This window comes from Euphorbia lathyris, chromosome 2 (assembly GCF_963576675.1).
Source record: "Euphorbia lathyris chromosome 2, ddEupLath1.1, whole genome shotgun sequence".
Classification (NCBI taxonomy): Eukaryota; Viridiplantae; Streptophyta; class Magnoliopsida; order Malpighiales; family Euphorbiaceae; genus Euphorbia; species Euphorbia lathyris.
The window spans coordinates 84,315,078-84,336,431 of record NC_088911.1 but is presented as its reverse complement, the minus strand read 5'-3'; the positions used below and the strand labels follow the sequence as shown (position 1 = coordinate 84,336,431).

The 21,354-nt window shown below is 34.5% G+C and overlaps 2 protein-coding genes across 2 annotated transcripts; one reads left to right on the top strand and one right to left on the bottom strand.

The window, feature by feature from the left end:
• The first annotated feature begins 566 nt into the window (after positions 1-566).
• LOC136218781 (uncharacterized) lies at positions 567-2,575 on the top strand. Its single transcript, XM_066005883.1, has one exon. It carries the CDS (start codon positions 613-615, stop codon positions 2,353-2,355), a length of 1,743 nt encoding a protein of 580 aa, XP_065861955.1. The 5' UTR covers positions 567-612; the 3' UTR covers positions 2,356-2,575.
• Positions 2,576-4,475: 1,900 nt separating this feature from the next.
• LOC136218779 (polynucleotide 3'-phosphatase ZDP-like) lies at positions 4,476-15,237 on the bottom strand. The gene is made up of 15 exons (XM_066005881.1): positions 14,769-15,237; positions 14,258-14,287; positions 11,513-11,563; positions 11,013-11,072; positions 10,807-10,866; positions 10,580-10,642; positions 10,357-10,416; positions 10,058-10,135; positions 9,803-9,859; positions 8,361-8,437; positions 6,261-6,342; positions 6,036-6,152; positions 5,272-5,393; positions 5,021-5,090; positions 4,476-4,752 (listed from the first exon to the last, which is right to left on the bottom strand). The coding sequence occupies exons 1-15, from the start codon at positions 15,156-15,158 to the stop codon at positions 4,705-4,707; spliced, it is 1,365 nt and encodes a 454-aa protein (XP_065861953.1). The 5' UTR covers positions 15,159-15,237; the 3' UTR covers positions 4,476-4,704.
• Positions 15,238-21,354: the final 6,117 nt, after the last annotated feature.

Below are 21,354 nucleotides of genomic sequence, written 5' to 3'. Positions count from 1 at the left end.
ACTCTTCTATTCGTCGAACAACGAATGAGGTTATTCACTTGGTTGCTATGTTGTTGAGTTTGTTTCTTATAGTATTTCTAGTTGGTTAGATTCTTCTCTTTGTTTAGTATTTGTTTGTTTCTCTTTAATAATAATAACAATAATTAAAAAAACTCAATTTTAAATAGAGAAAAGTACAACAATAAAATCTGTAATTTGACAAATTTTTAAAAATAGTCTGCGTGGTTTAAAAGTTTACAAACAAAAATTATGTGCTTTGTGTATTTTACAAACTCAGTTATTTAGTTAAAAATTATTGTCGTGATTAAAAATACTTACTTTACAAATTATCCAAAATACATGATCTGATTTTACAAATTAATTAAATCACAGATATTGTTTGATAGAAAAATTGATTTGCAGATTTCTTAACTACAAATCTCATAAATATGAAATGTATGTTTGCAAACTTTTAAAACCTATTGTATTTAGAAATAGGTAAAACCAAATGATTTATTTTTATATAATTTTTTATTTTAAATTTTATAAGTCGAGGATCAGATTATGAACACTTATTTGTGTTTAGCGCTTCCTTTATTTCCAATCAGCGTTTGGTTTTCCATAGTTGTCCAAATGCTGATGGCACAGGATCTCTCCTTTTCTAAAGCCTTGAACCCCTCTTTCTCCCCCTTTCTTCTTCGGCCCAAAACCCTAGCCACTAAACCCCTGTTGCTCTCCACTCTCTCCTTTTCCCGCAAAGATGTCTCTTCTAGACGACAAGTACGGTCATTTGCCGGCCGGAGCAAGAAGAAACCTGGAGGGGCTTCACCGGGACGAATCGAGGGCAACGCTGAGTTCCGGCGGCAAGTTAAACGAAATGCGCGGATTAAATCTCGAAAACTGGCGGAATCCCTTTTCTATCGCCTCAAAAACCCAAATAGGAACCATGCCGATAACTTCTCAGAAGACGAGCTGAATATGATAGGTCTCGGATATGACCGGATGGTCCGTTTTATGGAGAAAGACGACCCTAATCTCAAACATCCCTACGATTGGTACAAGTACGGAGAATTTGGGCCCTACTCCTGGCGAGGAGTGGTGGTTGGGGATCCGATTGCGGGTAAGTTCACCGACGAGCGTGCGACGATGTACGGCGAAGTGAAAGACCAAGAAGAATGGGAGAGGATTGAGCAATTTGAAATGGCGGTTGATTGCCAAGAGAGATTGAAAAAAATGGATAAAAGTGTCGGCTTTAGGCATTATTGGGTATTTGTTAGGCACCCAAAATGGAGACTAAATGAGCAACCATGGCAACAGTGGACATTGGTAAGTGAAGTAATTGTTGAAGCTAGTAAACAGAGGAGGATAGATAAGTGGAATTTGATGGGTAGATTAGGGAATACAGCTAGGGAATTGATCACACAATGTGCTGCTTGGTTAAGGCCTGATATAATCTATGTTAAGAGGCCAGTTTATCAGGTTAGATTTGAGCCTCAAGAGGATTTTTTCAGGGGCTTGATGCCATTTCTGGATCCAAAAACAGAGAAAGATTTTTTATTTGAGTTGAGAAGTGAGGATGGAGGAAGTGTTCAATTTTGTACATACTATGAAGGATTGTGTAAGATTGTGAAAGTGAATAAGAAGGCCTTTGTTGATGATGTGGTGAATGCATATGAGAAATTGAGCGAGGAGAAGAAGAACATGTGTTTGGAGTTCTTGCTAAGCAATCATCCGGTTCCATTGTTGCATCCATATACAAAGGAATGGAAGGTTAAGCTGGAAGAAATGGAGCTAGGTTGCGATGCGCCAGATGACGACGAGGAGTACAATAAGAATGAGACTGAATTCACTGAATGGATTGAAGATGATGGTGATGTTGATGATCAAGATGCCGTTGTCATGGACATGGAAGAAGGCGAGGATGATGGTGATGAATTGGGGTCTGAGGAGGATGATTTGAGTGAAGAAGAGGAAGAAGAAGAAGAAGAAGAAAAAGAAAAGGAATATTGGGAGAAGGAGTTTAAGAAGGAAGTAAGCAGTGCACAAGCAATGGAGAATCTAGCAAGGAGAAGTGTGGAGATGACAACTAAGTTGTATAAGAAGCAGCTAAAGGAAATGGAAATGGAGGAGGAGAAAAGGAAGATAGAAGAAGATGGAGATGAAACAGTATTGAGAGGTGTGAGAGCAAGAGTGAGTCCAAAGGAATGGAAGATAATAGGAAGAGGTAAATGGAGGAAGAGGATAAAAAAGAGTAGAATCCCTCCAGAATTGTTCTTGAGAGCAGCAGTTAGACCATTCACTTATAGGAACCTTGTCAAGGAGATTGTTTTAACAAGGCATGCCATTTTGGATGGTGACATTGGTAGGAAAGACTGAGCCACTCATTATTGTGTAAAATGTCTTATGTAGCATACCAAAGAATCAATTTTGTAGTTTCTGTAAAAGCCTTCTTGATGTGTTACTATTGGGAAGCCAAATGATTGGTTGAAAATCGAAACCTTGAACAACAATTTTTGTTAACGTATCTAAACTACAACGTATTAAGTAATGTCAACATGTGTAGAGTTGTGAAGAAGTTTGTTTACAACCTTCACTTTTTTCATACAAAATTATCTGTTTATAGATGACCTCCTATTAAAATATATATCTCGAAAAAATGACCGGTCAACTTTAGTCAATTTGTCATTTTTTATTCGATATACCGTTGGTCATAAATTTTGAGAGTTTGCGAATACATAGAAACGAAAACTTTTGAGAATAAATATTGGAACAAGACATATGATCTACTAAAGTAGATCTATATTGCCCATATAATGAAAGCAGATCTTGGTCGATAGAGTCGGGCTCACACCCTCGAGCTGATCAATGAACCTGAAATAACATAATATAAATCGGGCAAAGAACTAACAGGAGCAGCTCAAGCGTGTAAGGAAAACAACTGTCTGGAGACTTAGTTTGTTCCCGACCTTCTTAATAAAGTGTGGAGTAAGTCAACGGGTAAGAAAAGAAATTAGCTAAGCAAAGAATTACCATGGCCCTTATTAAAAATATGCTATACTAAACTGGAAATGGAAATGTCTTTCTTTTGTTCCATTCCATTTCTAATTTAAGGTTGGTGTTTATTTATCCTCCAAAATCGCCAATTATTTAATTAGAAAAGTGTTCTCACATACAATCTGCAACTACCTATCCGCTTCCTCCATTACCACCCTCGGAATTTCTCCATCATTGTTTACATTTCAATTTCATTCCTCATCAATTCATATGGATTTCTTTTGAATCTGAGATTTCTGAAGAGAGAAAGACTGTAAATAATATGAATATAAATATGAGATTTTTGTAATTGTTAATTCTGTAAATTAATTAGAATTGATGAAATTTTAACTAAATCTACTCTCTAATGCCAGAGTTTAATTTGAAAATTCCGCAAAAGCAGATTGGAAGATCTAATTCCCTTGGTTTGCAATTGAAGAACCAATCTCCACACTCAGGCCTTCAGACCCAAGAGAATTTCCAGTTCCAATCGTAGCCACGGCCTCAACACTCCAACAAAAGGATTACTCCTATTATCATAATCCAAAACAGACGAAACTGACTCGAATCAAAATCGAATCTCATCCAAAAAGTGTCAGATTTCATGAACTTCTATAAGCGATCTAGCTCCATTGCTGCTTTTTGTTAGATCTTCTTTTATACTGTTGATTTATTTAGACATTTAATTATAATTGTGTTTTAATATTCAGTAATACTAATATGTCTCTTTCTCTCTATTTTCTGTTCAAGTTTGAAACTCAAGCAAGAAGGGAAGACCAGTGGAGAAAAGAAGAAATTTAAGAGAGAGGAGAGGGGAGAGGGAGAGGAAGAGGGGGAGAGAGAGAGAGAGAGAGTACAGAATAAAAGGAGAGGAGAAAAAAAGAGAGAATAAGAGAAAAAAATAAAAAGATTATATATATGAGAAATTCTGTCCCGGTACATTAGACATTGCTAATTGAAACGTGACAATTGTGCACTTTTTTTCCTTACATCAAATGAGATAACATAATTCTTTTTTTTCATTGATTGGGTCCATTGCACCCGTTCCAATATATATATATTGGTTTTTTTTAATACATTTTACTGGTTAAAAAGTCAAAGAAGTGAAATTTACTGGTTAAAAAGCCAAAGGAGTTAAATTAATGTTTGACAAAATGCAACTATGCCACGTCAACAAATTCATGATGTCAACTAAAAATCCGTGAAACCCTAACAGCATCCACCTTGGCCCTCGTTTGCAAAAAAAAAAAAAAAAAAGGACTTAATTCATGATGTCAACTAAAAATCCGTTGAAACCCTAACAGCATCCACCTTGGCCCTCGTTTGCAAAAAAAAAAAAAAAAAAAAACAAGGACTTAATTATAGAATCGGGCAAACCAAGAATAGTTTTTTCTTTTAACCCTTTACAATATTTTACCCAAACACTCATCAGATTCTTTTAACTGTAAAGGAAATCAACAAGGTAGAGGTCAACTGAAAATTTCTAAAAGATAAGAGCATCTAATAGCACTGTTAGCAAGAATCACAAGGAACCCCTAGGACTTTAACATGGATATAATCGTCTTCTTGCATACATAATTTCAGTGAAACGAACTCTTGCATGCATTAGTTGATAGAATATCAGATATACAAGAAAATGATTACTACAAATCTGAAAACTAAAACCTGGTTCACCTGCCTGCCCAAATACTTCTAAGCACCAAAGTAATCCTCGGGGACCAAGAACTTCAATCCAATTGCCTAATGAAAATGCAAATGTCAAATTTTAATCTCAGAGGAGAGAGTCGTATGATGAAACAAGATTATAAAGGTTTAAAAGTAATCACAACTTTCATCTTTAAGCTTTTTTACTATATTTTCAACAATCGGACAAAGGCACATATATAGAGTTTTTGAGATTTATATACAAAATAAACTGTATAACTCGAGACTCAAAGAGTACTTGGAGATGCCAGATATTACTTTTAAGAGACTGGTAAACAGAATCCTATAATACAACTAATAATACCTTAGCAAATTTTATGTCAGCATCGCTATGATCATTGATCCTCCCTGCAGCATCCCCAACATAGAAGGATCTGCATATTCAAAGAACTTAAGCCTTTATTAAACCTCTGTCATCAATAAAGAAATTATATCATGGTAGTTGACGATTATACAAAGAAGACATGATGCAGTCACATGTTAATAGTACAATTTAAAGCTTCAAACATAACAAAAAAAAAAATAAATAAATAAATAAGTGATGAGAAAAATAACTGATCCATATCAATCGAAATGCCAGAGTTAAAATGCTTCTCCATGATCTGCCACATCCCATGTTTAGGCTTGCGAAAGGGATCTTCAACTTTACCATTGGAATACCCACAAGCTACAAAAACCTGCACAAACACAATAAATTTCAAAAAGTTTCAAGTTGTATTGGATAGATATTCAACCAAAACAGATGGAAAAGAACTTATTATAGGAAGGAGAAAATCCCACATTCACTCCAGATAACAAGCATAACTGATACCATATGAAAATGCCAGCAAAAACAGGGGCTATGGAAAATCACATGCAAAAGTAAGTTCGTACATGGACTTGATCAATTCATCAAAGATAAGACCTCTTCCAAGTATCATCTAATAAAGTTATTCACAGCTGCTACACTAAAAGTACTTCGCTAAAATTATTTCTTTCTTGTAATTAATATAAAAAATCTAAGAGAATGTATCAGAACACAAACTTGGACCTTAAATATCAACAAATAAGTTCAGCATCTAAACTTCTCTACACATTTGAAAATCAAGAAAGCAACTTAGCAACAACAAAGATTAAGGCATCCATGAATTAGTTTTCAGCAAGCTTGAATACTCTCACTGCCATATAGCAACTCGCGCTCAAGAAATTACTAGAAAATGCAAAAAGTACAAAGGTTAAATTGAAATATTCTCACCTCAATTGACAACTCAACAATACAATGTATGGGACTTCTCATTTATTAAGAAATGACATCTAAAAAGGCCAGCAAGTTGAACAACCTGAATTGGAACTTTCACATGCTTAATGAAGTTGCTGAGGCGTCCTAATTTCGAGTCAACTGCTACTTGCCTTTTATTCTTCCAGCGATCAATGTTGGATTCATTTGTGAAGATAACCTGATCATGACAAACAGTTTTAAATATTTCCTAATCAATAAATTACCATGAAATCAAAACAACAAGGTGCCAAAATATATATATAAATTGGAAACTAGAGAAACTAACCAACTTGTAGCCATCATTATATAACTTATGCAGCTTCTCTGGTATAGAAGGATACATAAGGGACCAAAACTGTGCACCTACTCTGGAATCAAAATAACATGATTAGAACATCTCTGCAGTTTTCCAGCTTGAACTTTTCGTGCAACAAAGGTATGAAAAAACCACTCAAAACTAAGTGAATTTTAAAAGATTCAAAACCTAAAACATTGATCAGGTGCTTGGGAAGTGAAACCAGTAATGATTGGTAGCACATAATATCTTATAGAGTGAAAGCAAAACTTGGGAAAGTAAGGTCATAATAAAATGAAGAAACATGAACATATCACATGTGGAATATTATTTTTAATTCCTGATGAATCAAAATTGATAAAAAAAGAGAGTCTAAAATCTAGCAGCAAACTGAAAACTAATCGCAAAGTTCTATCAAACTAAAAACGAAAAGACTAGAACACCCTTATCCTGTCTTTCTATCCATGTAGTAAAGTTGTTATTCATATCATTATCAAGTAAATTGTTGAAATTTTAGATCTAATTCTAAAGAAAATTCAGTTCCATCCATAACACTTGAATATCTAACAGAAGTAAGATGTAAGAGCACATAGCTTAAGCAATTTCTCCATCCATCTCAAGTATCATAAACATGTGTTGGCATCTTAACTACAGTCTCATGAAAATGATAATAACAACATAAAAAACAAAAACAATATATTTCAATAGACAAACCTAGAATAACGGTATTAACAATTTCCATTTTTGCACATAAACAATGTTATTGACAAATGAAACAAAATGATAAATTTTATTCCATAGGATGTTGATCTATCAGCTAAATATAAGGCGAATTTGCCACTGCATATTTCGCATATCAAGACGCATATACACCTCTGGATTCCAGTAAGGTATATTCTAATACATGTAGCACAATCACTTCAACTTATTTAAGGAATTGAAGGCAATACAATATTACATTTAATAGGGTGGCACCATTTCTAGAGTTAGAGTTAGTACAATGCAAGTTCCTTTAGTTAATTTGCAAATTCATATATATGGGATAATCTGCAAAAGTCTCCTTAAACTTGTTCCAAATTGCTCCCTTTTGGCTTAAATAGCCACCACAACAATTTTGACACAATGTCCGAGTTTGCAAACCACACACCTGAGTTTGCCAACTTTTAAACCACAAATTTGCATTTGCAAACCACATGCAGTTTTTTTAACTTTCCCTAAAAAAAATCATAATAAACTTTTATTCACTTCCATTGGTCAACAATTTTGAATATATAAAGATAAGAACCTTAAAGACAATTCTTGTCTTTATAGAAGTAGTTTTCAATATAGAGATTCCTCAATTCAGTTGTCCCATTTCTGTCAAACACATAAAATTCAATTGGAATAACTTTGTTTTATATTGCTTCCTTGTTTTGCATTTGCACTTATAAGGGATAACATATGAAATGGTGCAAATTTAACCCTAACTTTAGGGTTGAATTTGGCCCTTATCCCTATAATTAATGATGTGTTTTTTCCATAGCATTCTTCCTAAGAACCCACTGAACCATTTATAGTTATAGTGTGATGAAATTAACAAGAGCTAAATTTGGTTAGGATGTTGGGCATTAAACAAACACTCAAGATTTCGATCATGTATGTACATTTGCATGTGTTAAATTTTGTGGTTATCAAACATAAACCAATAAAAATACATAAATTTTTTTGCCTTTATATAGAAATTTATGAATAAAAAAGAAATAGAATTGTTTAAGTTAATTAATAAACACTTGGATTTACATTAGTTTCTATTTCCTAGTTGAATCGTGATATTTTTGGAAGGAAAAGGAAATGAAAAAAGTAGAAAATACTGACTCAATTACTAAATAACACTTTTGTCAAATAAAAAAAGAACAAATCCATGCCCAGGAAATAGCACCATCCCATAAATTATAAATCTATAATTCATTCCTAAATAGAGAGAGAATGGCATCAAGGGAGAATAATCATGAACATGGAGTTATTTCTTTAATAGCTTCCATTACTCATGAAAATAACAAAATAAAACTAAGTAAAGCATTCAATTATGAACAAATACAATAGGATCAATACCTTTGAACGTGTGTTTTTGCAAGACATCCATCAAAATCAAATGCAGCAATTTTGTTTGAGTCATGGAGGTCATCATCCTGCATAGTGTTCATTTTCTTTTAAATTAAAGAATAAAAAAAACATAGTAAGAACACACTGTAAACAATACAACATGCCGAAAATGTTGCTTCTGACCATTGCAGATCATAAAATCAAGGGTAAATTTCAAAAAAAACCCATGTGGTTTCACTTTTTTGCCAAAAAAGGATTGTGGTTTTTTTCGTTTCAAATACAGGACTGTGGTTTATTCCGTTACACTATTTACGGATTTGGTGAAGATGCCGTTAATTTGCTGACGTGGCTGAAGGGCAATTATGGGTTTTTAAAAAAATTGGGATAAATTTTTTTAAAAACAACCCTGTGGTTTCACTTTTTTGCAGAAAAAGGATTGTGGTTTTTTTTTCTTTTCAAATACAGGACTGTGATTTATTCCATTACACTATTTACGGATTTGGTGAAGATGTCGTTTATTTGCAGACGTGGCTGAAGGGCAAATATGAGTTTTTTAAAAAAATTGACTATAAAAGGCTTTGAACAACCATGTGAGATTGCGCTCATGTGAGATTTTATAGTCAATATTGTAGCCACAAAATAGTTATAAAAAATTCATCGGTAAATATTGTAGACCCAAAATAGTTATAAAAAATTTATTGATCAATTTTTTTAAAAATCCATATTTACTCTTCAGCCACGTTAGCAAATAAACGACATCTTTACCAAATCCGTAAATAGTGTAAAGAATAAATCACAGTCCTGTATTTGAAAAGAAAAAAAACCATAGTCCTTTTTCTGCAAAAAAAGTGAAACCACAGGGTTTTTTTTTTAAATTTACCCTAATTTTTTTAAAAACCCATAATTGCCCTTCAGCCACGTCAGCAAATTAACGGCATCTTCACCAAATCCGTAAATAGTGTAATGGAATAAACCACAGTCCTGTATTTGAAACGAAAAAACCACAGTCCTTTTTTGGCAAAAAAGTGAAACCACAGGGGTTTTTTTTGAAATTTACCCTAAAATCAAATATGTCATAAGGTTTTTGAGTATACATGCACAGAATATAATATAACTAGGTGCAACAATATAAACAAGAAAAAACAGTAATGAACAGCAGCAATAACATTTACCATCCAACAGTAGTTAGAATACACAAGATATTAGATGTCATGAAAGCATATTTCAATTCGGATATCAACCAGCAACTGGAATGTCAAATATTTCTTCACATTACATTTTCATCCGCATGTTCTTTCTATTTTCATTGAATTTCAACTTGCTTGACCATGCTTAGAACTATCAAGTATCGAATTTTTAGAAGTAACATGTGAATACATGTTTGCACAGGTGGGTCATGGGTGCAGCTCTATGTCTCCATATGGAAAAACTGTTCAGAAACAAATTCTTACCCGCTCAAGAAATATGATAGTTTGGAATGCCTTCCACTTTGGTAACAATTTAGCACCCTGAATCAGAATGAAAGAATTAAACATGGGAAGGACTAAAATCTTCCGCAAATAAAAATTATTAAGACAAGACCCTCACTTACGGCAATTCACATCAATGACTTATGTTTTCTCAGTAAGGAAAACACACATGAACAATAAGAAGGATGTCATGAGAATGCCAAATCTGAAAAATACAAAAATGTGAATCCGTCAAACCTTATATTCATCCTTGATGTCAGCGAGTGAAAAGGTTATCTCAAGCTGAGCTTGTGCTTCCTCAGTAAGAGTTGTTAACTAGTAGCAAATGCAAGTACACTTTAGAAAAAGAAATATCCATCTCGGCCATGGAAAGTATTTAAAAGGTAAACACCATCAGTATAAGTCCAGTAGCTAAATAATCACTTACAACTAAATACTCAGAACATTCAATGCATAACTTTATGACAACTTAGAATGGGATAGGGTCCTATCAAATACAACAAGGAAATTTTAAAAAGAAAAAGGCAGTTTTCTACCTTAGTTTGTTTAGATATTTTCTCCTTATCTTTAAGTTCTTTCCCAATGTCATCTGTTCTCTGAGTTAGGTGACAAACAAGGTGTAAGCTATGAAGGATTTGTGATAAAACAAAACTAAGGATGAATTCAAATCCAGTTAAAAAGAGATGTCATAAAGTAGAGCATATTATGAAACTTCTTATATTGCTGGGAATCAAGAAAACAGATGCTACCCTCCCCTACCTTCTTTTTCTTAGATGTCTCCTCCTCCTCCAGCTCAAGTTCATCCTCATTTTCATCTGTGCTCTGCATTTGGTTATAAACAAGGTGATGGCTAATAAGTATAATGATGAACAACAACAATAAATGAGTTTCATGTTTACTTTTACACATAGATGCTACAAGAATACACCAATTTGTACAACTTTTATTTTGATAGGAATCAAGATAATGAAAAGGCATTTTCCTACCTTACTTAACTTAGTTATCTTCTCCTCCAGCTCCAGTTCTTCCCCATTTTCAACCGTTTTCTGAATTGAATTATGAATTATGAAAAAGATATGATGAAAGATAAGAAAGGTGTAACTCTATTTTTACTTGAAATATTTTGAAAAAGAGCAGTTTATGTAACTATTTATCTTGATAGGAATCAAGAAAAACAAAGGCATTCAAGTACCTTCCTTTTCATAGATATCTTCCCCTTCAACTGAAGTTCTTCCCCACTTTCATCCATTCTCTGAAATTCATTGCAAAAAAAGGTGTAAGCTATGATGAATATATGACGAGAAAAATGACAAAGGATGAATTCCATTTTCACTCAAGAGAGATGCTATAAAAATATACCATTTTCTAAAATCTTTCATCTCAACAGTAATCAAGAAAATCAGAATCAGAATATTTACAGATAATTTTCTTAGAAAATACTTCTGGCTTAGAAAACAGAGTATAATTATTATTTTAGACTCTAAACATTTGAATCATTTATTGGGTTTACTTCTTCAATTTACAAATATAACTAATATAATCTATCTAAAGGTATCGATTATTGAGCTATTCATATTTTTTTAGTATTTATTTTAGACAATAAATAACAGTTTAAAAGATTTGAACAATATGCATTTGCAGGACTTATACAGTATTTTACAAATTTTGTATTGTGTACATTTCAATCAATACCTCTGAAGCAGAATTTGGGCTTCCTTCAACGACATCTTTAACTCCTGAAATCTGCAAAGTTAAAAAGTACCCACCTGGTGCTTAAAGGGAAAAAAAAAAAAAAAAACTGCAGGGGTTGCAACAACAACAACAAATCTATGGGGCAACTATACCCTATAAGTTCCATCCACCCTCCAAATTCACTTCCCATCTATATATAATATAAAACAGTAACGATGGAACTGAGGTGTCACTTCCTCCTTTTTTAGTGATAAAAAATTTAATATATTAATTTTAATTTTATTATATATATTTATCTATAAAAAGATTATTTTATCCATACTATATCTAAGAGTTCTACAAAATTTAAATTAATCCCTAAAATCTCTCTAATTCTCTACACATCTATATATAATATAAAACCGTAACGATGGAACTGAGGTGTCACTTCCTCCTTTTTTAGTGATAAAAAATTTAATATATTAATTTTAATTTTATTATATATATTTATCTATAAAAAGATTATTTTATCCGTACTATATCTAAGAGTTCTACAGAATTTAAATTAATCCCTAAAATCTCTCTAATTCTCTACACATCTATATATATATAATATAAAACAGTAACGATGGAACTGAGGTGTCACTTCCTCCTTTTTTAGTGATAAAAAATTTAATATATTAATTTTAATTTTATTATGTATATTTATCTATAAAAAGATTATTTTATCCCATATATTTAAGAGTACTACAGAATTTAAATTAATCCCTAAAATCTCTCTAATTTTCTATATATCTATATATAATATAAAACAGTAACGATGGAACTGAGGTGTCACTTCCTCCTTTTTTACTGATAAAAAATATAATATAATATATAATATATTAGTTTTTATTTTATTATTATATTTATCTATAAAAATATTATTTAAAGTAAATGTGAAAATCAAATAATAATATTTAATTTATATAACACATTTATGTCATTAATTGTAATTATTAGATTGTATTTTTATTAATATTTATATATTAAGCCGTGCATCGCACGGGCCAAAAACTAGTTATTTATTTATTTTTTTTAAAAGCATGGTAAAAGGTAATTTTCTTGCAACATTATATGTACATCCTACTAGAGATATTGATGCATCAAACATCTATAAAAAAAAAGGGCGGCCCGGTCACACTACGCGTCCCCGCTGAGCGAGGGTCCGGGGAGGGGTCCCACCACAAGGGTGTACTGGGGCAAGCCTTCCCCTGCCAATTTATTTGGTAAGAGGCCGCTCCTAAGACTCGAACCCGTGACCTCTTGGTCACACGACAACAACGTTTACCGTTGCATCAAACATCTATCGTTGATAAAAATAAATAAAAAGGAAATTTTCCTTAATAGCTTCCCACGAAATTCTATATACCTATAGTATTACTCAAACAAATAAAGAAATAGTTGAAAAGATAAAATAAGAAAGTGAGCAGATAGCCACAATAAACAGCCAAGTCATCTATCAAGATTAAAGGGCGGCCCGGTGCATTACGCGTCCCCGCTTAATGCGAGGGTCCGGGGAGGGGTCCCACCACAAGGATGTACTGGGAGCAAGCCTTCCCTTGCCAATTTTTTGACAAGAGGCCGCTCCTAAGACTTGAACCGTGACCTCTCAGTCACACGACATCAAGATTATAATTAGAAAATAAAATTACAAGATTAACCTTATAAATAATATTCTTAGCAACCCCGGTCATGGTGGAGAAAGACAATGCCTTATCTGCATCTGGCAATGACAGATGCAGCACAGCAAACAGAGACTGAAGGAATTTAACTGATATATGCAACAGCAAAAGGATCTCTTTTAACGATTTAATGGAAGCAAAACAACAAGATAATTTAGGATTTCAGACCAAGTGGTCAGAAACTGGATATAGATTTGCATGAGCAGCTACCAATTGTTTCCTGATCAATTACCATATCACCAATAGATCTATATCAGAAAGTTTCCCGAGCACAATCAATTTAAACCTTGCAGGCTAACTTTCCATGACATTTTAGAATCCAATCATAACCAAAACATGCTTCATTGTTGAAGTGTTCCAAATTATCTATGCATAACTTAGTAGACTTTATAATATGAGCTGCGCAATGACTAATATTTTACAATGCCATGTAACAAACAAGCTTCTCAGCATATATGCATGAAAATTAGAAAGACCTCTACAACCAGCTGAGTGTTTCCTTGGAATCAATCTTCTAGTCAGAAGCCTTATGTCATTGGTTAATATCAGACCAGAATACCTAGTCAATAGCTTAAACTTGCTAGTTTTTCATTGTGCACTTCATAAAGCGAGGTTCAAACCTATTACCTACTCAATTCTCAAATCTACAACCAATAAAAACTCACATGGTCTTTTTAATAATGAAAAAACAAACGTTGGTTATCTAATTACAGTAGTTAGGAGCCAATCCAAATAAACAGAGTTGGGACATGCAATTTACCAGCATCTTTCCACTATATACGAGCGGACTCTTTGCTTTTTCCCTCTCTTAACATCCAATGTGCACAAAAAGTTAGTTTTCAGTTCTAGATTCGAGGCATAAATACTTTCTCTGAGTTAGACATGAAAGCCTACAGAGCCCCAACAGTAATTACCCTAACAATTGTGATTGTCTTGATTATGATGGTTCTTAGTTATCCACTTTTTCAGGGGAATTGAAAATATTGAATAGCATCACAAATTTAATTTGCACCACATCCACGTGGCTCTTAAATCCACTCACCACTTTCTTCAAAGCTTCCTGATCATTTTCCTGAGAGCAGAAGAAAGCAGAAAAGTCAAAAGACTGAGAGCAGGCAATTAAACTAATATTTGCAAATGTTAAACAAAAACCATAGTAAGGGGAAGAATAACTCAGAATTGTGATTTTCCATCGCAAAAATGGTGTTTGGTTAAGCACAAACACTAGTGCGCATGACACATTTGGCTCACTGTAAGCAGAATCGACATCCATATGGATGTCTCTAGTTCTAATATTCTAATTTAAGTTACAAATTATCTATGATAATTCAGAGATAATACCAGATACCCTTTCAACTAACATTCAAGTCATTGGAATTCGCAAAATTGTAACTAACATTCACGTCATTCGAATGCACAAAATTATAACGAATGTGGATTACTTTGTAGGCCAAAATAAGGAAAACAGAATCGCATTTCAAGATCAGCGTTAAACAAGTTATAACTCCAAGTAACCTTCAAAGAAAGGCTAAAATGAAAGAAAGAGCAGTGACCTTCAATGAAGCAAACCCGAGAATCTCCTCCGTCGATTCAACCTTCTCGGAGAAGCAATCCAAGTGATGCCATTTAGTCATATCAAACCCTCGCGGGTCTCTGCTGACCAAACCCAGCCGCAAGGTTTTAGCCTGTATAACTTGAGAGCACTTCTTGCATGAAGACCTCTTCGATTTAGCGTACTCAGCCAAGATTTTGACCGCTTTGGACGGAGGCATTGCTGGATTTTGGGAGGAGAAACGAAGCAATTGCTTTGTTCGTTTTTGGAAACAGACGCAAGGAAATCTGCTCTGGTTGCTTGTGACTTCGATATTTTTGTCGGATAAGGAGATTCGCAGAGGAAGGATTGAGTTCCGAGGAAAGCCAAAAAGATTGAAGGTGGTGATCATAAAATTTGGAGTGAAGGCCGGTTCAGTGAATGATAGTACTAGTATTCTAGGAGGCTTCTTTTTTATTTTTTTTTATTTAGACTAAACATTGTGGCACTCAACTTCAAGTTTTAAACAAGTGAACTTTATATGTGTATATATATTTTTTGTTCATTAACATCGTTAGCCACTCAATACTTCAAAACGATCGTTGACAGTTTTAAAATAAAAAAATTCGAAAAGTTAATAATATTTTAAGAAATTTTAATTTTTGAAAATTGGCTTGGAGGTGGGTAATGAGAGATCCATTAGTTTTTGGTATGACACCTGGATTGGTGACAAACCGTTGATTGAGGTGTGCATCGCCCCTCCGCCGAATGATCTCCTCTCCTGGAGAATTGCTGATGTGGTGGACTCGGAGGGAGACTGGATCTGGTCTAAGTTCGACTCCTTTCTTAGCCTGGAGACCCTCCTTAATATTAGAGGTGTGAAGATTAGTAATCAGGAGGAGGATAAGGACAGACACTGCAGGGCCTTGACTAATAATGGTTCTTATTCTTGCAAATCGGCCTATGAAGCTTTTACCCCTAATAGGGCTGATCCTCCCTTGGAAATTTGGAAGTCCATTTGGGCCCTCAAAGTCCCCTACCGCATTAGGAGTTTCCTATGGCTGGGAGTCAAAGACAGGCTCCTCACGAATACAGATAGACACAGAAGGCACTTGGCTGTATCTGGTGCCTGTAGCAGATGCAGCGGCCATGTGGAAACCTTGTGCCATGCTTTGAGGGATTGCCCGAATAGTAGAAAGGTTTGGGAAGGGGTCATTCCTCACCACATCCTTCCTTCCTTTATGGGGTTCTCTGATATTGACTGGTTCTCTGAAGGGGTTAATGGGAATTTGTTGGCCAGTATGGAGCACGGGGCTATTCTCTTCGCTATTATTTGTCACCAAATGTGGAAATGGAGGAATGAAGAGTTATTTGCTGAGAAGACTGTCTTTATTCCTGACCTCCGGTTTTACTTCTCAAAAAAACTCTCTGTTATTACAAAGAGTTTTGAAGGAGAGCCCATGGTTCACCCCTCCCCGGTTAAAGAGGTCCAGTTAGTTGGTTGGAGGAAGCCCAGGGAAGGGGTTGTCAAGTTGAATACGGATGGCTCCTGCCTTAGTAATGGCAGAATTGCTGCTAGTGGAGTTCTTCGAGATGCTGGTGGCGCCTGGCTGGCTGGGTTTACCCATAACTTAGGCACGGGCTCCTCCTTTACTGCGGAGCTCTGGGGATCTTGTCTGGCATTAAACTCGCCATTCGCATGGGTGTTAAAAGACTTTCGGTGGAGTCTGACAATTTGGAGGCTATCAACAGGATTTCGGATAGACAGGCTGTTTGTCTTAAGAGTCAGAATCTCATTAAAGCCATCTTGAGGCTTCGTCCTGCCTTCGATTCTCTTACCTTCTTCCATATTTATAGGGAGCAAAACCGCGTGGCGGATCGCTTGGCAGCTGCTGGGCATGGGGGGATGTTAGGTGTTTCTACCCTTTCCGTTCTTCCTTCTTTTCTGTTACCTTCTCTTCTTGAGGATAGGATTGGGGTCAGTCTTCCTAGACTGATCCCGGGTTAGGTTTTTGTTTGTTTGTTTTTTTTCTTCCCTTCTTACCAAAAAAAAAATTTAGTTATTGTTCGGTTAGGAGAGAGTATGAACTTTTAGAGGGAGAAATCTTTAAAAAATGTGATTTTGGAAAATAAAAAATGTGATTTTATGATAAATATCGTTCTGAACAACTTTAATTCTTGAATATTTTCATTTTGAAGTCGTTAACGATCATTTTGAGAAGTTAATTAAAGTTGAGTGGTCACCCGTATTAAAAAATATAAAGTTCAGTAGCTATACCGTTAAGAATTGAAGTTCAATGACCACAATGTTAAAATGGATAAAGTTCAGTGGTTCATGGGTGTAATTTATCTTTTGTGAGAAGAAAAGAAACTAAAAAAAGTAATATAAGTGTTAGCGATATTTTCGAAATATGCTAATTTTCAACCTTGTACGTGTGGTTAGGATGCGGGCGTGCCAGAGAAATTATTTCTCAATTATGAAAGACGGTTAAGTTTATGGAATTTGTGCGCCAAAACTTGAAATCTAATTGAAGCGATTGGCGAGGGACGCAAGGATTGAAAAAGTCCCTCTTGGGTCTCTAGCGCCGTTATAAAAACTTTGCTAGATTAATTATTTTATTTAAGCTAAGCGTATGAATTGAAGACGTGTAAAATAAAGAAATTGAAGTGCGAAATTGACACGAGATTTGGAAAAATTGGTATTTATTGATATGAATAAGTGTTTGAATACATATGTGCAAAGTAAGCATTAAAATGAAATGAATTACAATTGAGAAATCTCTATATTAAACATATAGGTAATCAATTGAATTAGAATAAACAAATCAATACAAAGAATTGAAATGCGATAAAATAAATTGAAATTCAACAACAAACTCGGAGCCACAATAGCTATCTCGGATTGACGTTGAATTTTGGTGTTGGTGCGAGGTTCTCGGAGAGCTGCAGCCGGTCGGGCCCGTACGGTATGTGCTCTTGGCAATGACTAAACGTATAGTAGGCAAATGGGGCAGATTCAACCTTCAACTTCGGTAGGCTCGTTTGGATGCTTAAGAACACGGAATTGGACGAGTAAATAGGCTAAATTTAACTTCAGAAAGAGAGAAACAAACTTCTATGAGGGATCGAAGGCTAAAACGGAATTTAAGTAGACGAAATTGGGAGTTGAAAATAACTGGACGAATCTGGGAAATTCTGGAAACAGAGTATCTAAAAGAATTTGAGCTGTAAAGATTGGCTTGTAACTATGGTTTCTGAACACGGAATTGGGAAAATAAATATACTAGATTGAAATTCAAGACGTCAGGAACAACTTTGTTGAAGGGATCGAAAGCAAAAAATGAATTTAAACGGACGAAATCGGGCTTTGAAAATACTTGGACGAATCTGGAAAATTAATTTGAAAACAGAATTCTAGCTATGAATTGAGCAAATTAAAGGCTTGGGAATGTTAAATTGAATTGAAAAAACTTGGAAAGAGGCTATTGGAACTTGGATTAAAGCTAGAGCAAGCTAAAAGAAGGAATTAAAACTAAGAACTTGAAGAACGAAAAAGAAGAACTTGAAGAACTAAGAACAAAAGATTAAGCATTGGAGCTTTGAGAGGGGTTTTTTGTTGTGTTGAGTGTGTGTTATTATGAAGAATGGAGGACCTATTTATAGTTTTTTGGAGTGGCGTTTTGGTAATTATTGAGTGGTATTTTGGTAATTATTCATCAACTAACCCTTAAAATTCTCTCTAACCTTGCCCACTACCTTGCCACATCACCAACTTTCGCAACTTCCACCAACTACCACTAACTTCCATGCCACATCATCAACCACCTTGTGGTTAGCTCGTGGTTGTGTTCAGGTAAGTTTGGAGAAGTCGGGTGGACCGAAATGGGCTCCGGGCGAGGACTGATCTCTCGTTCGTCGTGCTGACTTCCAACTCGTCGAGCGGGAGGTTCGTTTACATATATATATATATATATTTATTTTATTTTCCATTCATCATTATTATTTTTCTAGAAAAAATAGAAACTATACCCTAAAATTAAATATAAACTTTCTATAAAAATAAAATTTATTTTATTGTGGGTCAACAATAAGCATAGTGAGTGTTGCGAAATTCAAATTCAATGAAAGGTGAAAAGACCTAAAAAAACCGTCATTCTCACAAATTGTATTGGTCCAATATAACTATATAAATATTAAAAGGGTGAATAATATTTATTGTAATTTTAAAATTATTTCTTTCATTTAATAAAATTATAAAATTATGTTCAATATTATTAATTTGCAATTTTGAAAGTATTTGCGAAATAAATGAATGTGCAAATTAATTATTTTTAGTGAAAGATAATAAATTATTGTCATTGACAAAATGTTTTGAGCGCATATATTAAATATGATCATAATTAAATATTTAGAAATAAAATGTAAAGACAATAATTAAAAAATAAGGATAGAAAAGTTCAGTCACATGATTTGTACAGGTTCAGTAACTACGGCTGTAGACATTGAGTCGGAGGACCTGTGACGAAAACCTGAAAACAAGACGGTTGAAGTGATTGATTCCGGAAGTTTTGAAAAACAAAAAATATATAAAGAATAATAAGCGAAGGAAAATTAGCGGTACGGCGCGGGTACTTAGCGGCATCCGGCACGCGGACGACAATGGTCGAACGCCCGCTCGGCGTCCGTCGGACGCGCCGCAAGTGGCACGCTCTCGACGTCCGAGCAATGCCCGGGTCCGGTGGCACGGGGCGCGCTCTCGTGGACCACTGAGCGCACGTGCCCGGTAGCACGAAGCGCGCGTTCGGCGACCGCGACGTGGGAGCGTCCGGCGGCGCGGGATGCGCGCTCGACGGCCGCGGGGTGCGCACGCCCGATGGCTCGAGGCACGCCCCGAGGGTCGTCGGGCGAACGCCCGACGGAGGTTGGGCGCGTGCGCCCAACCTAGCGTTGGGCGCTCGCCCAACGCCGTTGGGCGATCGCCCAACGATTGTTGGGCGATCGCCCAACAAATGTTGGGCGGTAGCCCAACACTAGGTTGGGCGGCCGCCCAACCCCAATGGGCGACGCCCAATTTCTTTTGGGCGTCGCCCATTGGTCCGGGGACCCGTTTGCCTATAAAAGGCACGGATCCCCATGCAAAAAAGGGGGAGGAGGAGAAAGGGAGGAGGAATCCTTAGATAGCTTCTCACACTAGATATTTTTCTAGAGAGAGGAAGTTGATTATTTTAGGAAAAAACATTTTTTTTCCTAAAAATTGAAAATCTCTAAATTTCCTAAGTTCAATTTTTACTAAATTTTTTATAAAAAACGGGAGCTCGTGGTTCGTGGAATCAATCGGCTTCAACTGTCAGATACCGAATTCAAGGTATTATTCGAGGACTAGACTCTTTATTTTATTTAATTTATTCTCTTCTTCTATTTTTATGCTATAGTTTTTATTCATTTAGTTATTTATTTATTTTGTCACATTTTATTTAATTAGCTTATTTATTTAATTTTCGTTTCGTGTTAAATAAAATTCGGTTTTGTTTTAAAATAAAAAACCTCGTTTTGATGTCCCAATACGAACCGTGATCCGATAAAAGGTAGTTCGGGTATCGAAAACGTTGTAATTACAAGTTTTTAATTTAAAAGGAATTTCCAAATAATGTTTTGAAATAAAAAACGTCGTTTAGGAATTTTCGTTTTCGACTATGATCCATCTTTGGTAGTTCGGAAACCCAAAACGATTGAATTAGATTTAATTTAAAGCTTTTGAATAAATCTGGAAACATTTAGGAGTGCTGCTGTAATTTACCTATTCTGTCACTAAATACTGTTTACCGACGAACTTTCCGTCGGTAAATCTGCCAAAATGTAAAAAAATGCCATTTCCGTCCCTTTTTCTTAACTTTTAAACTTTTAATCCCTAGTACATATATATAAATATGTAATATATGTTTTTCAAATTATTTTAGAACTTTAGCATATATAATCATTCTAGAATATTTGTATATTATTATTTATTCCATTTTACAATATAAGTATAAGTATATATATGTATTCCTTTTTATTAATTTGGGTTATGTTTTAAATGTTAGTTATTTGGTATTTTGAGAAATAATTAATAAATATCAGCATATGGTATTTTTGGTATTAAAACTATAGTAGTTATGTATATGTATAGTTTTTGGAACATTTGGGTTGTTTTAGTGATTATTGAATAAAATTATTTTTGGATAAGAATTATTTTCTTAGTTATAGGATTTACTTATTATTTTCACATTTTCAAAGTATAGATATATTGTACCTATTATTTTTATATATACATATAGCTTCTTTTGTATTAACTCTTATTTTATATTCTATTTTTGATTTAAATGTATATACGTATGTACAAATTATTTTCTTTACCCTTTGAGCCCATTCTTGGGTCCATATTTCAAATGGGCTTTATTTAAGTGTAAATATTAGTTAAAATAAGTTTATTGTTGTAATTATAACAATTAGAGAGTCCATTAAATAAGTGGGGAAAATAAATCACAAAAAGAGAGTTTTCAATTGAATTATTTAAACTAATGAGTTTTTTTTTCTAATGTAAATAAATAGAGTCATTCTTGTTAATATTC

Bases quoted from the DNA above. Each gene is read 5' to 3' on its own strand.
- LOC136218781 (XM_066005883.1), top strand. From the start codon at position 613: ATGCTGATGGCACAGGATCTCTCCTTTTCTAAAGCCTTGAACCCCTCT.
- LOC136218779 (XM_066005881.1), bottom strand. From the start codon at position 15,158: ATGATCACCACCTTCAATCTTTTTGGCTTTCCTCGGAACTCAATCCTT. The intron at 6,153-6,260 runs GTTAGTTTCTCT...TGTCATGATCAG, and splicing joins ATAATGATGGCTACAAGTTG to GTTATCTTCACAAATGAATC. The intron at 5,091-5,271 runs GTTATTTTTCTC...TTGAATATGCAG, and splicing joins ATTTCGATTGATATGGATCA to ATCCTTCTATGTTGGGGATG.